The sequence below is a fragment of the Garra rufa genome, chromosome 4 (genome assembly GCF_049309525.1).
Source record: "Garra rufa chromosome 4, GarRuf1.0, whole genome shotgun sequence".
In the NCBI taxonomy this organism is placed as follows: Eukaryota; Metazoa; Chordata; class Actinopteri; order Cypriniformes; family Cyprinidae; genus Garra; species Garra rufa.
In genome coordinates this window covers 30746854-30769510 of record NC_133364.1, presented here as the reverse complement: position 1 = coordinate 30769510, position 22657 = coordinate 30746854, and the positions used below count along the sequence as shown (strand labels likewise).

The window sequence follows — 22657 nt, the reverse complement described above, 5'->3', positions numbered from 1 at the left end:
GGACTGGGAGGGGTTCGGACCCGAGGAGAGATCGTGGATACCCCGTGACGACATCCTGGACCCGACTCTCCTCGAGGAATTCCACCGCCAACATCCCGAACGCCCAGCTCCCAGAGGTCGTGGTCGTCCCCGTCGCCGTTCTTGGGTGCCAGGAGTCACCCGTGGAGGAGGGGGTGATGTCACACCCTCTGCACGTTCCCTCAGCCCCAATCACCACGATCCTCCACCAACCAGCCAATCACCACCACAGCACACCCGTGAACCATCACCAGAATTCTAATCACCGTCACCTGCACCAGCAATCACCACACCCTTCAAATACTTACCTCATTCACTCACTCACCGGCTGGTATCGAAGTTGCATGGATGCTTCTCTGTGGATCTTCTCCCCCTCCTGTTGTCTCTCCTGTGCTCCTCGTGGATTCTTCTGATGTTCTCCTGTGCTCCCCGTGGATTGCTCTGATGTTCTCCTGTGAAACACGTTAATCGTGTCAGAGGGAAGTGACTGTTGCTAACGCTATGATCCTTATGAACTTGAACTCACCTGTTGTGTTATGTTTGAAGATTTGACCACAGAGACATTATTCACCCGTTTGCACGTGTGTTGAACTGTGCACGTTTGTTAATAAATACCTTGAAAGATACTCACCTTCTCCCTTTGATGTGTGGTCGTGACACCTGTACTTGTTCTAGTCTTTTATTAAGACATAATTTTCTGAACCCTGCACTTATCCAGTTATTCATTAACACCAATTTATTAAATTTAACTGCAACTTACATTGCATCAGGTACAGTGCCCTCCACTAATATTGGCATCCCTGGTAAATATGAGCAAAAGTGGATGTGAAAATAAATCTGCATAATTTATCCTTTTGATCTTTCATTCAAAACATTCACAAAATTCTAACCTGTAATTGAAGTAAATCAATAGAACCTAGGGGTGAAATCTCATTATGAATTAAATGTTTTTCTCTAGTTCACGTTGACCACAATTATTGGCACCCACTTATTGCAAAATCCTTTTCCCAAGATAACAGTTCTGAGTTTTCTCTAACAATGTCTAATGAGTTTGGAAAACACCTGACAAGAGATCAGAGACCATTCCTTCATACAGAATCTCTCTAGATTCTCCAGAATCTCTTTATTCCCAGCTTCATGTTGGTGTTTCTTCTCTTCAGTTTCTATACAGGGTTCAAGTCAGGGAACTAGGACGGCCATGGTAGAAGCTTCATTTTGTGCTCAGTGACACAATTTTGTGTTGATTTTGATGTTTGTTTTGGAAGATGCAACCATGAGGCAACCATGGCCCATTATAAGATTTCCAACAGAGACAGTCAGGTTTTGATTTGTTATCTGCTGGTATTTAATAGAATCAATGAAGCCATGTATATTAACAAGATGTCCAGGACCTCCGGCAGAAAAGTAGGTCCACAGCATTAAAGAACCAGCAGTATTTTTAACCGTGGGCATGGGGTACTTTTTTATCCCTGTCTGCACCAAAACCATCTGGAGGGTTAGCTGCCAAAAAGCTAATTTTTAGTTTCATCTAAGCATAGAAGCCAGTCCTGTTTGAAGTTCCAATCATGTCTGACAAGTGAAAATCCTGGAGTTTGTTTTTGGGTGAGCCAGGAGGATTTTTTCTTGAAACCCTCTGGAACAACATGTGGTGATGTAGGGGCTGTTTGATTATTTTATTTTAGGCTTTCTGACCCCAAGACTCAACAATTCTCTGCAATTCTCCAACTGTGATCCTTGGAGAGTCTTTGGCCACTCAAACTCTCCTCCTTATCGTGCATTAGGAGGTAGAAGGGTCTTATCTAGCGAAACAATCAGTTATTTTCCGTTTTTTTACAATTTATATACTTTTTAACCTCAAATGCTCGTCTTGTCTAGCTTTGCGTTAACTCTGTGCATTCCGGGTCAATACAGCTAGGGTATGTCGAAAAACTCCTATCTCATTTTCTCCTCCAACTTCAAAATCGTCCTACATCGCTGCAGAAATACCGACCCAGTGTTTACAAAGTGAACACGCAAGGAGGGTTAAACGCCCTTTAAAAAAAGATAAAATAGCGATGTAGGATGATTTTAAGGTTGGAGGAGAAAATGAGATGGGAGTTTTTCGACATACCCTAACTTTTAATGAACCGGAATACACAAAGAATTCTTGCAGAGCTAGACAAGACAAGCATTTGAGATTAAAAAGTATATAAATCGTCATTCCTTTTTTAGAAATGAACCGATCGTTTCTCTAGATAAGACCCTTCTTCCTCAGCTGGGATTATTTAGAGACATTTGAAGCTGCATTTAAACTGCATTTTGGAAGTTCAAACTGATGGCCACCATAGAAATTCCTGAAATTTTTTCCTCAAAAAAAAAAAAAAAAAACATAATTTCTTTACGACTGAAGAAAGAAAGACAAGAACATCTTGGATGACAAGGGGGTGAGTAAATTATCTATAAATATTTGTTCTGGAAGTGAACTTCTTTAATGAGGCCCTTGCTCCAGAAGGGCTATAAACGCTCCTGATGCTATCTTTTCAGTTTTTATGTCAGTAAAGAAAATGAGAATGAGTCCTTTGTGCTTAAATTATAGCCTCATGAACCCTTTGAAATTCTTCATTGTGCTAAATAGGGTTAAGGAATGATATTGGCTTCTTGTGTGTTTGTGTTATTGGTTCACCAGCCTACATTAAAATATTATTATCATATTCACCATCTCTTTACCCTAAATACTCCTCAAACACCCACAGCCTATGTGGACGGGCAAGCCCCTCTGGATAATATGTTCTGGAATGTAATCATAACTTTGTAAAAGGAACTGGAGGAAGTATAAACCACATCAAGCTACAAAAGGCCCGCTTCATCTCAACTTATTCTTCACGCTTTAGCTAAACTACAGGGAAGTGGTATGCATGTCCTTTTCTTGCTAATGTACCAGTAAACTCCTAGCTGCAGCAACTGGCCAGGAATCAGTGAGAGACATGAAACCAGCAAAGAGGAAAACCAATGAACCATAAAGGCTGGAAGAACGCTCTGTCAAGGTGGAATGAGAGTGTCAACAAAACACATTCATGGCTTCTGTGTGAACAGGAGCTGGTAATTAACAGAGTTGCTGGTACCCTGACTGTAATGGTTCAGTGGCAGGCAGAGAGAGGGAGGAAGTTAAATCACATTTCTAGCACAATAATAAGCTTCCTGAAGATCACAATCACAGAAACACCACCAAGCTAGTAACAATTTTTTTTATTGCATTTGATCTATCAGATGAAATGTAAACCAAGTGTGAACAAACTTTGTCTTTTACTTCCTGATGGCAAGATTTTATTTAAAGTTCAGACTGAAGATAGTAAAAGGTTATGTTAGAATGGAACACTTGAAGACTGATTACTAAATACTGCCCAGTATATAGTGTAAAAACAGTAAGCATTGTTCATAAATAAAAAGAAGAACTGCAAACCTAAAAAGCAGTTAACAGACTTTTATTAGAATTAACATTTTAAGCATGGTGTACTTTCTCTAATTAGTGTCACATAAACACACTTAAACTGCACTCTTAAAAAAAGGTGCCAGAAAGAACCAAAAAGGGTGTTTCGCGGCAATGCCATAGAGGAACCTTTTTTGGTTCCCTGAAGAATCATTTCGTGAAAGGTTCTTTAAAGAACCGGGGTTTCTCTTAGTGCCATAAAGCGCCTTTTTTAGTTCTACAAAGAGCCATTTTTAAAGGTTCTTCAAGTATGTAGCAGAATAGTAGACGAGCTTTGGAATGTACTACTTCGTCATAACTGCGTTTTTAACGGACGCTCTGTTGCTTATGCCACGTTCCAGGCAATCCGTTACTCGTGTTTTTCCAACCTTCTACCCGTGAAAGTGCACCCTAACGGCAGTCAAACCCGTGACTTCCCACTTGTGAACTCATACTTCCCTACTATATAGAATGCGAAAAACAGTATGTGAGACGAGTAGTATGTCCGAATTCATAGTATTCGAAATATAGTTGGAGAGAAGTACCCGGATGACCTACTGCTTCTGCACGAATTCTGCAGTACGCATACCATGGACACTTCAGGCTCCAGGAGAGGAGTCGTTTTCGAAAAATGGCGGAAAGTGGAGACGCGACGGATATAGTACGTCCGAATTGCATTCATACCCATATTCATACTATATAGAATGTACTGTGTGGCGAGGGGGGCGTGGTTCCGCGAGGTCTGCACCGGGAGAGAGAGGCAGGTGAACGAGTGGTAAGTGGTCAAGTGAGAAATAACGAACACCTGTGTCTCATTCCAGTAATTGGCGGGGAGAGACCGGATAAAAGGAGAATGCGCCCGAGCAGAGAGGAGAGAGACTGGCTGAGGACTCGTGCCACAGACGTTGGAGCAGAGAGAGAGAACTGCAACCTGTTATGAGTTATTAGTTTTGATACCCTCAGTTGGGAGAGCGCATCTGACGCTAGATACTGTTTGTTTGAACAAATTGTGAATAAAATAGCACGAGTCCCAGCCTAGCTGACCCTGCCTTCTTCCTTCTGTGATCGAACGAACGTTACACTGGTGCCGAAACCCGGGAAGGAAGAAGAGTGCCGCTGCCATCATGTAGAGTCCGTCATCCTCGCCGTTTGCGGAGGTAATCAACTCGCTCGCGGGTCTGCATCAAGAGCAACATCAGGCACTGCTGGGCCTGAGGGAGGAACAGGAACTGCGCTTCCAAGCCCTCATTAAAGCCCAGCAGGAGGACCGCGAGCTGTTCCGAAGCTGGATTGACCGGGAGGTTTGGGCTGGGGAAACCCCAGCTGCCAGCGTGACACCCACCCCGGTACCCCTTCACAAAATGGGTCCGCAGGACGATCCTGAAGCATTCCTGGATCTCTTTGAAAAATCTGCGGAGGCGTGGGGGTGGTCCCAAGAAGAATGGCCAGTACGCTTGATTCCACTGTTGGCGGGGGAGTCACAGCTGGCCGCGCAACAGCTGCCGGTCCAGAACCTCCTGGTCTATGAAGACCTCAAGCGCGCCATCCTCCAGCGGGTCGGCCGCAGTCCGGAACAGCATAGACAGCGCTTCCGATCGCTGGACCTCGGTGAGTGTGGCCGGCCCTTCGTGACGCCTGCCGCAAATGGCTGATGGCCGAAGGAAGCGACGTCGAAGAGGTTCTAGATCGCGTGGTGCCGGAGCAGTTCGTGGCACGGTTACCAAAGGAGACTGCCCAGTGGGTCCAGTGCCACCGCCCGACGTCGCTGAACCAGGCCATCCAACTGGCGGAGGACCAGATGGTGGCGTGCTCCGGGGTCGGCGAAGTTCTACCATCTGTCTCTCTCTCTCTCTCTTCCCCCATCTCCTCTCCTAAGCCTGTCCCTTTGCCTAGGTCACGGGGGAATCTTCCCCCACGCCCTCTTCCCCGGTCCCGGATGGAACCCGTAGCGGCACCGCGAGTCCAGCCCCGAGGTTGGGGTGGGACAAATATAACCCCCGCCGCGGCTTCCGGCCCACCGCTCTCTCCTCGCCGATCCCTTGATCCACCTCCCGCCACTAGGGCAGCGGGGAAACCCGGGCCAGCCTGTTGGCGTTGTGGGGACCCGAGTCACTTTATCGATCGTTGTCCGATGATGGAGGTGGGAACGTTGATCCGGGTCCCTGACGCTCCACAGGCTGCCCCCGATCAGGCTGGCTTGTATCAAATACCTGTGAGTATAAGGGGAGGTAATCATCAGGCTTTGGTGGATTCAGGTTGTAACCAGACCTCCATTCATCAAAGCCTGATTCCACCGGAGACATTGGATAAAAGCCGCATGGTTACGGTTAGGTGTGTGCACGGGGAAGTGGTAAATTATCCCCTAGTGCCAGTCACGGTTCAATTCAGGGGACAAAAGCATAGTGTAGAGGCTGCAGTTAACCCGCACCTCAGACATCCGCTAATTCTGGGAACCAATTGGCCAGGTTTTAAAATTTTATTGGGACATTTATGCGCGGATGTTTCTGGGCGATCACAGGCGCAGGAAGGGGTCGCGGCTGTGCATGTTGGGGAGGCTGAACCCGCGAATGCTGCGCCAGGGGAAAGGAATGCGGAAGAGAGACCAATCCTCTCGCTGTCTGAGGATTTTCCCCTGGAACAGTCGCGGGATGAAACGCTCAAAAATGCATTTGAACAGGTCCGTACTATCGACGGACAGCCTCTTCAGCCTGCACGTCCGCTCTCCTATCCTTACTTTGCCATTATTAAAGATCGGTTGTATCGAGTGACCCAGGACACTCAGACAAAACAAGATACAACACAATTATTAATACCTAAGGGCCGTCGGGAAATGCTTTTCCAGGCGGCTCACTCGAATCCCATGGCTGGACATCTAGGGCAAACAGCTACACTTAATCGTCTAATGACCCGTTTCTTTTGGCCGGGCATTCACGAGAATGTGCGCAGGTGGTGCGCGTCTTGTCGTGAATGCCAGTTGGTGAATCCCCCGGCCACTCCAAAAGCACCATTGTGCCCCCTCCCCCTTATGCAGGTCCCCTTCGAGAGAATTGGCATGGACCTCATTGGGCCATTAGAACGATCCGCACGAGGGCATCGTTTTGCATTAGTCCTGGTGGATTATGCAACACGATACCCCGAGGCAGTAGCACTCCGCAACATTTCAGCAAAAAGTGTGGCGGATGCGCTGTTTCGATTAATCTCCCGGGTGGGGATCCCGAAAGAGATCCTCACCGACCAAGGCACGGCGTTTATGTCACGGATGCTCCGCGAACTTTACGAATTACTGGGCATTAAATCGATTCGTACCAGCGTCTTTCACCCACAAACAGACGGACTGGTCGAACGCTTTAATCGCACGTTAAAGACCATGATTCGTAAATTCGTTCACGAAGACGCCAAAAATTGGGATAGGTGGCTGGAACCCCTCTTGTTTGCTGTGCGGGAGGTCCCCCAAGCCTCCACGGGGTTTTCCCCCTTCGAGCTCCTCTATGGACGTCAGCCCCGAGGGGTGTTAGATGTCCTCAGAGAGGCTTGGGAGGACGGACCTTCAAATAGTAAAAATGAAGTTCAATATGTGCTGGACCTGCGAGCAAAGTTACACACATTGGGGCGGCTCTCTATGGAGAATTTGCTACAGGCCCAGCACAAACAGAGCCGGCTTTACAATCGGGGTACCAGATTCCGTAAATTCACTCCGGGAGAGAAAGTACTTGTATTACTCCCAACATCTAGCTCTAAATTGCTCGCCAAGTGGCAAGGACCGTTCGAGGTCACACGACGAGTAGGGGATCTCGATTATGAGGTGGTGCGTACCGACAGGAATGGGGCACATCAAATTTACCACCTCAATCTCCTAAAAAAATGGAGTGAGGCGGAGTCAGTGATGTTGGCGATGGTGGTGAGTGGAGAGGAGGATCTCGGGCCAGAGGTGAGCAGCAAAAATCAATCCCTCGCTCTGCCGCTAGGGGGAGACCACCTCTCACCATCGCAGCTCACTGACATTGCCAAGTTGCAAAACGAATTTGCAGATGTGTTCTCATCCCTGCCGGGTCGCACTGATCTCATCCAGCACCATATTGAGACCGAGCCGGGCGTGGTGGTGCGCAGTCGGCCGTATCGTTTGCCCGAACACAAAAAGAATGTGGTACGGACAGAATTAGAGGCCATGCTAGAAATGGGAGTAATAGACGAATCCAGCAGTGACTGGGCGAGCCCGATAGTTTTGGTCCCTAAAACGGACGGCTCAGTCCGCTTCTGCGTGGATTACCGCAAAGTAAATGCTGTGTCGAAATTCGACGCTTATCCAATGCCGCGGGTGGACGAATTGCTTGATCGGCTAGGTTCTGCTCAATTTTATTCGACACTGGATTTAACGAAGGGATATTGGCAAATCCCCTTAACGCCTATCTCTAAAGAAAAGACAGCTTTCACCACGCCGTTTGGATTACACCAATTCGTTACGCTTCCTTTCGGCTTGTTCGGGGCACCAGCTACATTTCAGCGACTCATGGACCGAATTCTCCGTCCACACACTGCATACGCCGCGGCATATTTGGATGATATCATCATTTATAGCAATGATTGGCCGCGGCACATGCAGCACCTCCGTGCAGTACTCAGGTCGCTGAGGAGGGCTGGGCTCACGGCCAACCCGAAGAAGTGTGCGATTGGGCGGGTGGAAGTCAGGTATCTGGGCTTCCACTTGGGACATGGGCAGGTGCGTCCCCAAATTGATAAGACTGCAGCTATTGCGACCTGCCCAAGCCCCAAGACCAAAAAGGAGGTGAGGCAGTTCCTGGGGCTGGCGGGATATTATAGGCGGTTTATACCTAATTATTCGGACCTCACCAGCCCGCTGACTGACCTCACTAAAAAGGAAGCACCAGATCCGGTCCAGTGGACGGAGCAGTGCCAGCGGGCTTTCACCCAGGTAAAGGCTGCCCTATGTGGAGGGCCACTCTTGCATTCCCCTGACTTTACTCTCCCCTTTTTGTTGCAGACCGACGCATCGGACAGGGGTTTAGGGGCGGTCCTGTCCCAGGAGGTGGGGGGTGAGGAACGGCCGGTGCTGTACATTAGTCGGAAGCTCTCTAAGAGGGAGACGATGTACAGCACCATAGAAAAGGAATGTTTGGCCATTAGATGGGCCGTCCTCACCCTTCGATATTACCTCCTGGGGCGGGAGTTCATCCTCTGTTCGGACCATGCGCCCCTGCAATGGCTCCACCGCATGAAGGACACCAACGCGCGGATCACCCGTTGGTATCTGGCATTACAGCCGTTTAAGTTCAAGGTGGTCCACAGGCCGGGGGCGCAGATGGCTGTGGCGGACTTCCTCTCCAGGAATGGGGGGGGGGGGGGGGGCTGCAGGCCGGATGGCTCCCCGGCCTGAATCGGGCGGTGGGGGTATGTGGCGAGGGGGGCGTGGTTCCGCGAGGTCTGCACCGGGAGAGAGAGGCAGGTGAACGAGTGGTAAGTGGGTCAAGTGAGAAATAACGAACACCTGTGTCTCATTCCAGTAATTGGCGGGGAGAGACCGGATAAAAGGAGAATGCGCCCGAGCAGAGAGGAGAGAGACTGGCTGAGGACTCGTGCCACAGACGTTGGAGCAGAGAGAGAGAACTGCAACCTGTTATGAGTTATTAGTTTTGATACCCTCAGTTGGGAGAGCGCATCTGACGCTAGATACTGTTTGTTTGAACAAATTGTGAATAAAATAGCACGAGTCCCAGCCTAGCTGACCCTGCCTTCTTCCTTCTGTGATCGAACGAACGTTACATACTGTTTTAACGGTCATGGAGTACGTTCAAATTTAAATGTAGTACCTACTGAAGCAGTATGCGATTTCAGACTCATCAACTATGTCAGCACCTACGGGTGCGGTGTTTATGCAAGTGGTACACAGTGAAAAAATAGACTTTAGGACAATATAACATTGCAAACAAATTAATAATAGTGTAATAATAATACATGCGCTCAGGCAGTTTGGGGTGACTTGCCTGGAACGCTGCAAAGTCTTGAGTCGTGATTTGAAGTCCTGATTTACGAGCTTAAAAACCTGCCTGGAACGCAGCATTAGTTACCTGAATCCTGTCACTGTTTAAACTGCCCTGTCAATCATCACAGTTAACATTATCTACATTTATGTTTAATTTTATTTCCTACCTTATTAGAGAGAAATGAAGAGGCACGTTTTTCACGAGTCTTTTATGCTGAGAACTCTGCTCTTGTGTTTGCATATTTATGCATTTAAAAGTTAATGACTAAACCTATCATTATAAAAGTTCATGATGTTGCTGCAAGTGACATATAACGCTGTTAACATTAAACAATATTTTTTTTAACAGGTTACACATTGGTTTTTTTATCACTCAAACCCCTGTCTCTACCTGTCCGTTGGTCGCGAATATCCGCCATGTTTGTAGTTTTTTTTTATGCGTGTTTGTAGTTCTAATCAAATTTTGGTTCACTGCGCAATGTGTTGTGGGCAATGTTAGCTGTTAGAGTATGCATTGATCTGCACCAAAGACAATAGAATACCCAAGACATGTCACTTGTATAGTTTTGAATGGGGAAAAATGCAATGCTCATTATGGCCGCGAAGCCCCACCTTCCAGTAAAGTCAGCGCATCATTGCAGTGGTCCCGGTTGCTATAAAAAAACTTTAATTTTGATTTCAGGGGGATTTAAAATTTTCTTTAAAAGGACTGTTCATAAAATAATTTGTGGAAAAAAACAGAAATAACAAGACTAGACAAGATATACGATTAAAATGTTTATTGTATCAATGGAGTACATACATCATACCTTGATACTGTGCGTCCATGTTTAATAGGGATGTGCAAGAGTACTAGAGTACAGACAAGCGATCAAGTCACTGCAATCATCGTTTTCATGATCAATCATCATCAAAATTTTCAATGACTAATTCCAAGTACTTGATGATCACCATGACCTTATATATTTCTTTTATTGAAAAGAAACGCCTTTCCGATGTGATATGATAAGTAAAAACAGAAGTATAAACAGGCCAAATACACACTGGAAAATGAGATCAAAGTGGCAAAAAGAAATTATTCTGAAAAAATAAGGAACCAATTTCATTACAGTGACTCTTCATCAGTGTGTAAAGGTCTAAAAGACATCACCAATTACAAGACACCATCCCCCAGCACTGTGGTGAATCAGCAGACGATCTGAATGAGTTCTATTGTAGGTTTGAAGAAACACCATTTACACCTCCAACAACACCCCTCTCCCCCACTCCTGCAACTCACATTCAAATCAGCAAAGATGAGGTGCGCTAGGTCTTCAAAAAGAACAAAAGAAGAAAGGCACCAGGCTGTGACGGTGTGACACCAGCCTTTCTGAAATCCTGTGCTGATCAGCTGGCCCCCATCTTCTCATAGATCTTCAATAGGTCTTTGGAGTTGTGTGAAGTCCCTGCCACATTCAAACGGACAACAATTATCCCCATTCCAAAGAAACCCAAAATAAAAAGAATTACAGACCTGTGGCGCTAACATCTGTCGTCATGAAGTCGTTTGAAAAACTGGTTCTGGCTTATGTGAAGGACATCACCAGACCTTTACTGGACCCCCTGCAGTTTGCTTATCGACCAAACAGGTCTGTAGATGATGCAGTGAACATGGGTCTACATTTCATCCTGCAACATCTGGATAAATCAGGGACTTGTGTGAGGATCCTGTTTGTGGACTTCAGTTTAGCCTTCAACACTATCATCCCAAACCTCCTCCTGCCCAAACTAATTCAGCTCTCTGTGCCCACGTCAGTCTGTCAGTGGATCAACAGCTTCCTGACAGACAGGCAGCAGCTAGTGAGGCTTGGAAAATTCTCATCCAGCACCCGTACTCTTAGCACTGGTGCCCCTCAGGGTTGTGTCCTCTCCCCACTGCTCTTCTCCCTGTACACTAATGACTGTACCTCTAAAGACCCCTCTGTCAAGCTCCTGAAGTATGCAGATGACACCACACTTATCGGCCTCATTCAGGACGGTGACGAGTCTGCTTACAGACAGGAGGTAAAAGAGCTGGCTGTCTGGTGCAGTTATAACAACCTGGAGCTGAACACACTCAAAACTGTGGAGATGATCATGGACTTTAGGAGGAACCCCCCTGCTCTCCCCCGACTCACTATCATGAACAGCACTGTTAACACAGTGGAGTCATTCAGGTTCCTTGGCAACACCATCTCTCAGGACTTGAAATGGGACATTCACATAGACTCCATTGCAAAAAAGGCCCAGCAGAGGCTGTACTTCCTCCGCCAGCTGAGGAAGCTCAACCTGCCACAGGAACTGCTGAAACAGTTTTACTCTGCCATCACTGAATCAGTCCTCTGCACTTCAATTACCATCTGGTTCAGCTCAGCTACCAACTCTGATCTCAGAAGACTACGTCGGATAGTCCGGACTGCTGAACGAATCATTGGTACAACCCTCCATACCCTTCAGGATCTGTACTTATCCAGAGTACGCAAAAGGGCTGGCAAATCATTTTTGACCCCTCACATCCAGCACACTCACTTTTTGAACTTTTACCATCTGGTTGGTGCTACAGAGCACTGAGCACCAAAACGACCAGACACAGAAACAGTTTCTTTCCTCAGGCAATCCATCTCATGAACACTTGATCATGGAACATACAACACTATTATACACTCTTTACTCATTACTCAGTTATTTTATTTAATGCACATACTTACTTACATTCAAATATTGCACCTAATATACCTGTACATAGTAAATAGAATATTTTTGATTTTTGTGTCTGCAATTTTTGCACATTGTCTGTCTTGTATACTTGTATATTGTTCTTTTTATAATCTGTGTTGTCATGTCACTGTCATTCTGTAGCACTGTGGAGCTTCTGTCACTAAAACAAATTCCTAGTATGTGTAAACATACCTGGCAATAAAGCTCATTCTGATTCTGATTCTGATAAAAAAAAGGAGACAATTTCATAAACGATTTCACCAAAAGGTGGACGCGAACTCTGGTCTCTCGCGTCTGAAACGTTATGTTAGTCGTATTAACACTTACGCCACTGACAATGTTTTATAACAGCCGTCTTTTGTAATATTTGTAAATACGGCCTATTTGTAGCAGGAAGGGACCCAAATGCAGAGTGAGTGAGACAGACAAATATTTATTGACGAAACAAGTTCAGGGGTGCACACGGGTGAACTATCTTGAGCTCCAAACAAGCAGGAAGAGAATTGTGCCTCCAGAGATGGACAGTCTGGAGTCTCTTCCTTCCTTGACATATATATATATAATAGATATAGATATAATAGATAAATACAGTTTATTATTAATAAACAATACAACACTATTTAAATAGCTAACTCAAAATTAATTCTTTATATTGCGCTATTTATGTGTAACCGGGGAGAGAAAAACTACCCAATATGTAAATGTTTAATTAAAATGAACAGTATATATTACCAGGAATACATTTACGTTTATTCGTGTCTCAAGGAATGAATCATAGAGCGTTTGCTGTGTAATAGTCCAGTGATGCCTTTCCATTGATTATTAGAGGGGAGATATAGCACTGAGGAGGCCCTCTGTGAAAGCTGGATTGTATTCATCGATCCAGGGTGAGTGATTATTGTTTATTATTAAAGTGTAATTGTATATTTTGTACAGTTTATGCAAGTATGTTGAAACAATTATTTGGGGTTGTGTTGAATTACTTGTCTTTCAAATTCAAGATTAATCTGTAGTAAAGCTAATACTGTACTACTGTGTGTAATCCTGTGATAATTTGAACGATGCATGTGGCCTTATGTGTGCATCTGTTTTATTTCCAGGTGTGTAAAGGCCACTACCGTTGTCTTTTTCCCTTTTTGTTTTTTGTTGTCTTTAAATGCCACACTGATTGTTTAACTTCTTGTTTTTGTACTTTTGGACTTTAAAGGGAGGAAACTAATTCCCATTTTAGTTCTATTGCTGAATATTTTTGCCCTATTTTGTAACAAAACAATCCCCCAAAAAAGCCAAAGCTATCCTTAATGCTGTGTCCCAGTGATCACAGTCGAGAATAATAGACCCCAAGTTGAAGTGTTCACCCGTGTTTGGCTCTTTATTGGGCAGTAGGTCATTGGCTGGCGACATATGTCCATTTGAGTCTGGAAAATGAGTTTGGAATGAGTTCTGGACCAGAAAGAACAATTTAGCTCACTTGGTCTCACTTTTCCAGAAAGAAATATTTACAGCATGTTGAGTGTGAAGAACCATTTTATAGTCTAAAGAACCTTTCTGTGCTACAGAGAAACTTTAGGTGCTACAAATAACCTTTTGGATATTAAGCTTGTATAAACATATTACCCTGGTCCAGGCAGGCTGGTTTTAGCTGGTGGTTTCCCAGCCTGACCAGCCTGGTCAGGTTGAAAATGTGTCCAAAATCCATCTAAAACCAGCCTGCTGACCAGCTAAAACCAGGCTGATTGACCAGCTAAAACCAGCCAACCAGCCTAGGCTGGTTTTAGCTGTTTTTTTTCCCCCACCAGGGTAGTTTAGAAGCGGGAGCTAATATTTGTATTCATTTGTTTGTTTAGAATAGTAATTTGATTGGTTGAAGTTAGCATGTGTTTTGTTTTATTAACTTCTTTGTTTTAATACTGTACATCTAAAACTGTTGGGATTATTATTAATGTTTAATGTTTTTAATTAATTTGTAAATACTGTTCTCTGTGTGACAGTTAAAACCAAAGCATTTTTCACCTTTTGACCATTCACTCAGTGAAATGTTACCCAAAAAGCTAACAGGGTCATAGCTTCTCTGTTAATGAAATAGGCACTTGCGATTGTGAACACATCCTCTTCATTACCTCAACAACTCTCAATGACTGAGAGCTTTATTGTTGTGTTTGGAGTGGCTGTTATACATATGGATGACAAAATGGCTTCTAGCTATAATGAAACTCAATAAAGTGATAATTTAGCCCAAAATCAAAATATTGTCAACATTTCTTCACCCTTATTTTGTTTCTAAACATATATGTACTTCTTTCTCCTGCAGAGCACATTCAAGAGGAGTTTCAATCACATGCTTAGGCATTGGGCTGGTAATTAAAGAGGCAGGCATTACAATTAACAGCAACAAGTAGGCCTACTTAACAAGAAATTAGTCCTAAATATGCCACAGACAGGGCTGTGTTACACTTTGTTCATCTCGTGGACTCAGATGTATGTCATTGCTTATTTTGTGTGAGTGGCCACTTCTGCTGAAACCTGTGCAATGGGTTTAAATGAAATGCCATGAGCCCTTGATCATTTGGAATCCCTTACACCTCATGTAAACGTTATTAACTTGGAACTACGTATGTATAAGTGTGTGTAGCTGATATTCCCTACAAAACCAAATATCCCCTCAAGTATAATAATACCAGTAAATTCTGACCTTGTGGGGACTTTTTTTGGGGGGGTCCCCATTAGGAAACAAGCTTATAAATTATATGAAGTGTTTTGAAAATCTCAAATAGCAGAAAGTTCTGTGAGGGGTAGGTTCAGTGGTAGGATTAGTTAAAGGATAAGGGTCAAAGGATAGTTAAAGCAATACAATTTATACAGTATAAAAATTTCCACACCTATGGAATGTCCCAAAAAATGGAAACCAGTGTGTGCTTTCCCCTCAGAAACGAACATAGAAACTAAAACTGAAAATTTCTACAAACTGAAGATTCGAAAATTATATCCTTGCACAATTTACAGGTGTTACAAAGACTCCACTGAATACAAACAGAATCATCATATATTTTTTTTACCTGTTCCACAAAACTACCCTATAACCCTATAACGTTCAATTGAGCGCTTTCTGCTCATACTTTGTATGCGGTAAGGTGTGTACTAGTCCTCCAGTGTTTTAGAATGTCCTAAATCCATGCTTTGAACTAAGCACTGACTGTATTTCTTAATACATGAGTCCAAGTTCAAAATAAAGCTCTATGAACCGCTCCATTGTAAACATTTGGAGCTGTATGAATCACTGCAAGCTGTAAAGTAAACAGGAAGTGTTTGTCCGAACTCAGCTGGTTTTGCGAGAGAACGCAAAAACAATGTAAAATATATATTTTTCCCACCACCCCGATTTTTTTTTACCCACCCCGAATTTACAAAATGTGAATATCACAATTATGACTTTAAAGATAAAAAAACTTATACAATTAAAAAAACAACAAAAACTAGAGTATTAAGTAGATCTTTATTTGATTCATGACACATCATTAATGAAGCAACTGACCCCACTAATATATTACACAATTAAATTTTTTTTAACACAGTAGCGAAAGGAGTAATCAAGTGCAAACTGTTGATTTAAAGTTACATTTACTACATGTATGTATTGGTGGGGAAATCACCACGTGTGAATTTGGACAGTCCCTTCTTCCTTTTTAATCTATAAGTATGAGTAATCTATAACAAATATTTTATCAAGTTCATTAAAATAAAATTGAATAAAATTAAATTAAATGAAACAGTTATATAAATTAATAATAATGAAATAGATAAATATCAGTGAATGTAATTGAAGTGATACACCAGATGAATTGCACAATGGATTTACAGGCATCTGGCCTCAGAAAAATTGTCATATTTTGTGAATGTCATGTTTCAAAAATGACCCAGGAACAGAACAAAACAACATAGAACATTATTTCAGCATATTTTCTTGTTCTGGATCACAAAGCACAGGGTGTTGAAGTTCTATGTCCTTGGACATTTGCTTATCGTTTTTAACTTTCCTCTTAATCTGTGTGGTGACCATCCATAACAAAGTATAGCTAAGTGCCCGAAGAGAGCTGACCAGTCCCAAAAATAGGTACCTGATGGGGGTGAATTGCATTTTATTATAAATTAATGATGGTTTCTCTCCATTCATATTGGGGCTACAAAGAATAGTCCTGTCAGATCTGCTCACCTGAAAGTTTCAGTGTCATACATTCTGCACGCACCATTTCCACCGCATTTCTTCTGGCCCCATATCAGACAAGTAGTGTCGATAAGAGCACCAAAACAAATGGGAGCAGGAATACCACCTTCAAAAGATGGAAATTACATTGAAAACAATGCTGTGCCTTTATGTATGTCTAAGACAAGAAAAACATATGTGAAATATTTGTAACCTTTTTCTTATAAAAACAAAAATTGCATTATTAACAAATCCAAACATAAACTTACCAAAAACTCTTAAAACTAAAAGAAATATGCCCACTGAGAGAGACTTCAGTGCAGGATCCACAATCCTGCAAGAACATATTTTATACAAACATTAAACATTTCACATTTTAAATGAAGCAATATCTCATAATGCATTTCATACTGTCATGATTTCTAGCTGGAGTGCCCCTGAGCTTCGCTAGAAGCATTAGTACTCATTGTCTGTCTTTACTCTGTCTGGTCACCTTATATAAGCCTGGTTTAGTTTGTCATTTTTTTTGCGAAGTCTTGTTAGTTGAGTAGGTTTGCCAAACTTGACTCTGATGAACCATATCCCAGCTTGTTTGTTTGTTTAAACGGTGAAGACTGTATACAAAATGTGAAACACAATATGGATAGCATATGGAGAAACATATTGCATTACAATATGATAGAAACAAATTAAACAGAACCTCAATGAGATCAGGAAGAAGGGAACAGTGCCCAGAGAGTACACAAAGAAGGCGAGAGACTGCAGTGCCAGATAGATGTAGAACATTTTAGTGCAGCTACTCTCTCGTGAACACTGTCCAAGCACTGCAGATGAGTTCCCATAAGTCAGTCCCCAGCTCTGGATACATGTACAGCCATGGAATGTCTGACAAACATGAGTAAGTAAATAAGTAAAAAACAAACAAACATGTGACAAAGAATTTGTGGTTAAGAGTTAAAAGTAATTGTTCACCATATTCTGTCCTGTGCCCTGAGTGGAACTGCAGCCAGCATGGCAAGGAGAGATGTAGGTCACTCCGTTCTGTCCACACACTGGATCCCATTGGGAGTTGGGACACCCACAGTCAGCATTGCAGGAAGTGAGTAAACCATGTCTTGTAGCTTGATCTTCAATAGATCTGCCACATAAACAATTTATATTATACTATATGTTCCTGTGATCCTATGTAAATCAAGCAGTTTGGAAAATGGAAAGATAGAAAGGATAGAAAGAGTATATTTCCCATTACGCAATATGATTTATACAATGAGTATAATTAGAAATAAAAATACCTTTGATAGGGCACTGTGACCCCAGCAACATCTATGTTTGCACAGCTGAGAGCAAAGTAAGGTATGGTGCAACCCAATGAGATTATATAGGTGAAGAACATCAGTCTTGCAGATGCCAGCAGACTCAGTTTAAACCTCTTCATTATCCAACCACTCAGGAACATACCCAGAGCCACTGCTGGAATAAACGTTACTCCTGTGCATATAAGCACAGCTAGTTTAAACATCTAGCAGGAAAAAAAAGCCAACAAAAAAGGCAGCTGTTACCTACTGTATAAGAAAATTGGTTTTGGATGCACTTTGTCCAAACTGCAGCTCTAAATACTTTGGCGTGTATGTTATGGCAATGGTAAAGGCATGAAATGCCAATACACTGTAAACCAGGTACAGGAGATAAATCCTATTGGTGAGCAGATGTTTTAAAGATGGCCCAAAACCTAGAAAACAAGAAAATACGCATATAAAATGACACAAAAATCTGTAAGTGTATCAAAGTAGTACAACTCTTGCAATATACATTATTAGTCAGTGACTAATTAGATTTAATTAGACCTAAATTCTATGTATTTAACCCCTGTGGTGAGTGTATGGTTGACATACCTTTGGCTATCTCTGTAATGCTGAATGTGTGTTTGTGTTGGTTTGAGGGGTGTTGTATTTTAGAGATTTGGGAATTTTCAGGTAGAGCTCTTGGCAAGAACCAAAGAGGCAAAGCAGCAAGAAGAGTCAACAGCCCAGAAACCACATAACCCAACCACCAGGCCCCAACCCAGCGAGAGTCCTGAGGGGTAATGTTCACACTCTCTGATAATAAGAAGAAAATACACATAAATAAACAAATGTATCTGTTAATTAAACTTTCATCTGGCTCACCACTTCATTTCACTCTTCGCCCACTTCCCCAGACTACAGATCACTTCTTCATCTGTTGCTGTATGTGTGGCTCCCAATACTGGCTTTTCTTAAATCCCATTTGCTCTTTCAGGTTAGGCTCCTTTGTTATCATACATACCTGTTCACTTTCCATAACTTGCTAATGAATGAACCCCACCCTAATTGGGTTTACTATCAAACTGTGTGTTGTCAACTTGAAAGAAAACCAGGCCTATATCATGAACCCAGAAGGATCTAAGCAATAATTTCTCTTTCATGTCAAATACAGTGACCTGATTTTTTTTACTTGAGTTTTGGACTTCCCTAGTTCGGTTTCTGCTAACTCCCTTGGGAATCTTGTTTTACCAGAGATACCAGAGCCGTCTACTCTCCTGTTCAAATCTTCCCAAGTCTCCTCTTTCATTGTCCACTCAGCCAAAAGTCCTCCTAGTTTGATGGCTAATGCCGGTTTGCTTGTTCCACTGGGCTTTCCTAAGTCACCCGCTGTGCTGGATGTCCCAAGGCTTCTTGATCTACCAGCTCCCCCAAAGGTTTTGGTTCCATCAGATCTCTCTAGCCCTCTTGCTCCTTATGGTCTTCTGCTTCACTAATACAAAAGATGGTGATTCCCAACTCTAGAGCCAACCTGACCTTCTGACCTTACCCTGGTCCATTACTATATTCATATACCATGGTATCCATATGGTACTCCAAGGTACTTTAAAGAGTAAGTATTACCATAGTACATGGTAAAGAAAGTAATATTGTACTTCTGATTGATACTTGTTTTGAGGGTGACCTCTAAGGTTGGTGTATATCAGTTTTAAATGGGCAATTACCAATTTTAACTCACCTTGATTGACTAAGCCAATGTCCACATAGAGACTAGCACACAGAGATCCAAGCAAGTAACCAAAAATTGGCCCAATCACTCCGAGTGTGTGCAGGCAACCTACAGAAAAGAACAAAATGGACTTAATCACATGAGTAGTTTTGACATCAGCTGATGTGCTGATGTAATTCTCACCAATGTAAAAAGCAGAGTTTTCTGGGCGTGCATTATCATCTATGAATGACATTCCCAGAGGGCTGATGCTGGCTTCCCCAATGCCACGCAAAATGTTTCCACACAGTACAATCACCCACATGGGTTTGCTTTCTGCTTCCCCTTTTTGACACCCTATAGAACCCATGTAGTGTGCTCTGTTAGTTATTTTACTTCATTAATATATCCCACTTGATTTCCTCACATATGACCACATTACCAGAAACAAGTTGTTGAACAGTATTCTGGGTATCAGATGAGCATGTGGAGCTCACTGTGAAATCATCAGAATCATTAGTGTGGGCAGCAATTGAACTATACTTGTATCTGTCGGGGGAAAAAATACAGTAAATAAATTAATAAAAATAAAAATATATATACGTACATAAACACACATAATACACAATACATAAAACTATTTCTAAGGAGTTTGCACATGTGTTTAAGCTACATTTTTACAGGATCTTTCTTATTCATTATTGTCATTGACCGCTGAATGTTACTTACCGGCCCATTATGACGTGAGGTAAAGCCATTAATAGTGTTCCTATACCCATTAACAGGACACCTGCTCCAATGATCTTGGGCCTGTGAAACTTAGTGCCAAAGTAGCTAACAACAGTAATAACCAACAGATTACCTGCAATCAAATGTTATGTTATTTCACAGCATACCATCAATCAACTGTCCCAAGTATGAACAGCCATTCCATCACATTAAACCATCAATGGTGTGACTTACTGGTATAAGTACTCATCTAATGTCTGAACCATATTCCTAATTTCTCACTAGAGCTAAACATATCTCGACTCACCCATTTCAAAGCTGCCATCGATGATGCCAACAGTGGAGCTTGGGATCTCAAACCTCCTCTCAATCTGAATGATGGTACTTTTGGTGTAAGCCCCGGTCAGGGATTTTGTGAAATAACAGAAGGCAAGTAAACCAATAAAGATCTTTGCAGACATAAGGGCAGAATAGAGAGATGTATTAATTCATGTATTTATTATGCACTGATAAACACAACAACAGTTTACCATATTGCTGTACAAATTATAATAAAAAATAATAAGTAAGTATTATATAGTTTTGTTCTTGTTGTTTTTAGATCAGAAATTATCATATTAATTTGTCAGAAATATTTAGCTACAGCCATTATTTTTTACCATTAAACAAGTTATCAGCTAATAGTGGTTCAGTTAAACTTAGATTGTGGCATGTTGTCAAAAACAATGTATCTTGCCTTTAGAGTTGGGGAACAGCATTTGGCTTGAGATGTTTTCTGATTAGAGCCTGAATACTCCATTGGTCTGGGATCAATTAACCTGTCTGGGCTGCCTTCCACTATCATGATGAACTATGGGCCAGAAAAGAAATACAAAATCATGAACAATTTTGGTACTGTGTTGAAATAACTGGATGTCTAATGTAATATGTGTCTCCTGAATCAAATACATTAAAAGGAGAAAAAAAAACATTGTGAATAGCATGGCATGATGAAGGAATATCCCAGATAGCAAAAATCATCTGGCCCAGATCTGGCCCAGACCCATCGCAAGTTCTGGGCCAGATCCGTGCAACGGACTCGGACCGGTTTTGTTCGGTACAATGGGCCAATACCGGCACGGATCAGTTTAATTCGCTTTTCACAATACATATATCAATGCAGCTTTACAGAAAATGCATGTTTCGTTGTTACTGGATAATACAAATCCTATAAGTAAATAATGACTTTATTTAAAGCAATGGCTACAAGAATCTTATATAATGTATAATTATCTTACTGTCTTATGCCACTTTTTGTTGAGTTGTAAAATGCAGCTCTTAGAGAACAAAAAGTTTAAAGTACTGATTTAGATAGACAATTATTGTACTAAATAGTATTAAAACAATACACTGTGAAAAATTATTTTCTTAGTATTTTTGTGTGGTTTTCTAGTAAAAATATCTACAAATTCATGAATCAAGATGAATTTACTTTACAAGCAAAACAAGTTCTGGGCCAGATCAGTGCAACGGACTCGGGCCGGTTTTGTTCGGTACAACGGACCAATACCGGCACGGATCAGTTTTTCCGCATCTGGACCAGAACTGGGACAGCCCCGGGCCAGATGCAGATTCCTTTATGGTGATTTGGTCCAAATGTGGGCCGAATCGGGTCAGTACCATTCCGGATCTGGGCCAATACCATGTCAGATCTGGTTCAGTACCATGCTGGATCTGGGCCAGTACCGTTCTGGATCTGGGCCAGTGCCATGCCGGATCTGGACCAGTACCATTCCGGATCTGGGCCAATACCATGTTGGATCTGGTTCAGTACCATGCCGGATCTAGGCCAGTACAATGTCAGATATGGGCCAGTACCATGCCGGATCTGGGCCAGCTCATTTTTTATACATAAATAGAACTGCAACCACACACACACACACACACACACACACACACACACACACACACATGTTGGGTTTACATGTTTTATGGGGACATTCCATAGGCGTAATGGTTTTTATACTGTACAAACCGTACTTTCTATCGCCCTACACCTACCCTACACCTAAACCTAGCCCTCACAGGAGATTGTGCATACTTTTACTTCATCAAAAAAAAAAAAACTCATTGTGCATGATTTATAAGCCTGTTTCCTCATGGGGACCTGAGAAATGTCCCCACAAGGTCAAAATCTACTGGTATTCCTATCCTTGTGGGGACATTTGGTCCCCACAACATGATGAATACCAGGTACACACACACACACACACACACACACACACACACACACACACAAATTGTACACTCAACTAGAATTCAAATACAATTTGTTTATTCGCTTTTTCACAATAATGCATCTTTACAGAAAATGCATGTTTCGTTGTTACTGGATAATGCAAATCCTACAAGTAAATAATGACTTTATTTAAAGCAATGACTACAAGCATCTTATATAATGTATAATTATCTTACTGTCTTATGCCACTTTTTGTTAAGTTGTAAAATGCAGCTCTTAGACAACAAAAAGTTTAAAGTACTGATTTAGATAGACAATTATTGT

General features: G+C 42.5%; 1 protein-coding gene across 1 annotated transcript; it reads right to left on the bottom strand.

Moving 5' to 3' along the window:
- Nucleotides 1-15777: 15777 nt before the first annotated feature.
- Nucleotides 15778-20914, bottom strand: LOC141333170 (solute carrier organic anion transporter family member 1C1-like). The gene is made up of 14 exons (XM_073838114.1): nucleotides 20852-20914; nucleotides 20423-20564; nucleotides 20116-20248; nucleotides 19829-19935; nucleotides 19591-19743; nucleotides 19417-19515; nucleotides 18291-18494; nucleotides 17965-18127; nucleotides 17691-17888; nucleotides 17371-17536; nucleotides 17099-17283; nucleotides 16668-16732; nucleotides 16408-16525; nucleotides 15778-16312 (listed from the first exon to the last, which is right to left on the bottom strand). The coding sequence occupies exons 1-14, from the start codon at nucleotides 20912-20914 to the stop codon at nucleotides 16141-16143; spliced, it is 1968 nt and encodes a 655-aa protein (XP_073694215.1). The 3' UTR covers nucleotides 15778-16140.
- Between the last annotated feature and the right edge of the window lie 1743 nt (nucleotides 20915-22657).

Coding starts and splice junctions, on each gene's coding strand:
- LOC141333170 (XM_073838114.1), bottom strand. CDS start 20,914: ATGGAGTATTCAGGCTCTAATCAGAAAACATCTCAAGCCAAATGCTGT. Junction 17,284..17,370: donor AGGGCACAGGACAGAATATG/GTGAACAATTAC, acceptor CATGTTTGTCAG/ACATTCCATGGCTGTACATG. Junction 16,313..16,407: donor TATGACACTGAAACTTTCAG/GTGAGCAGATCT, acceptor CACCCCCATCAG/GTACCTATTTTTGGGACTGG.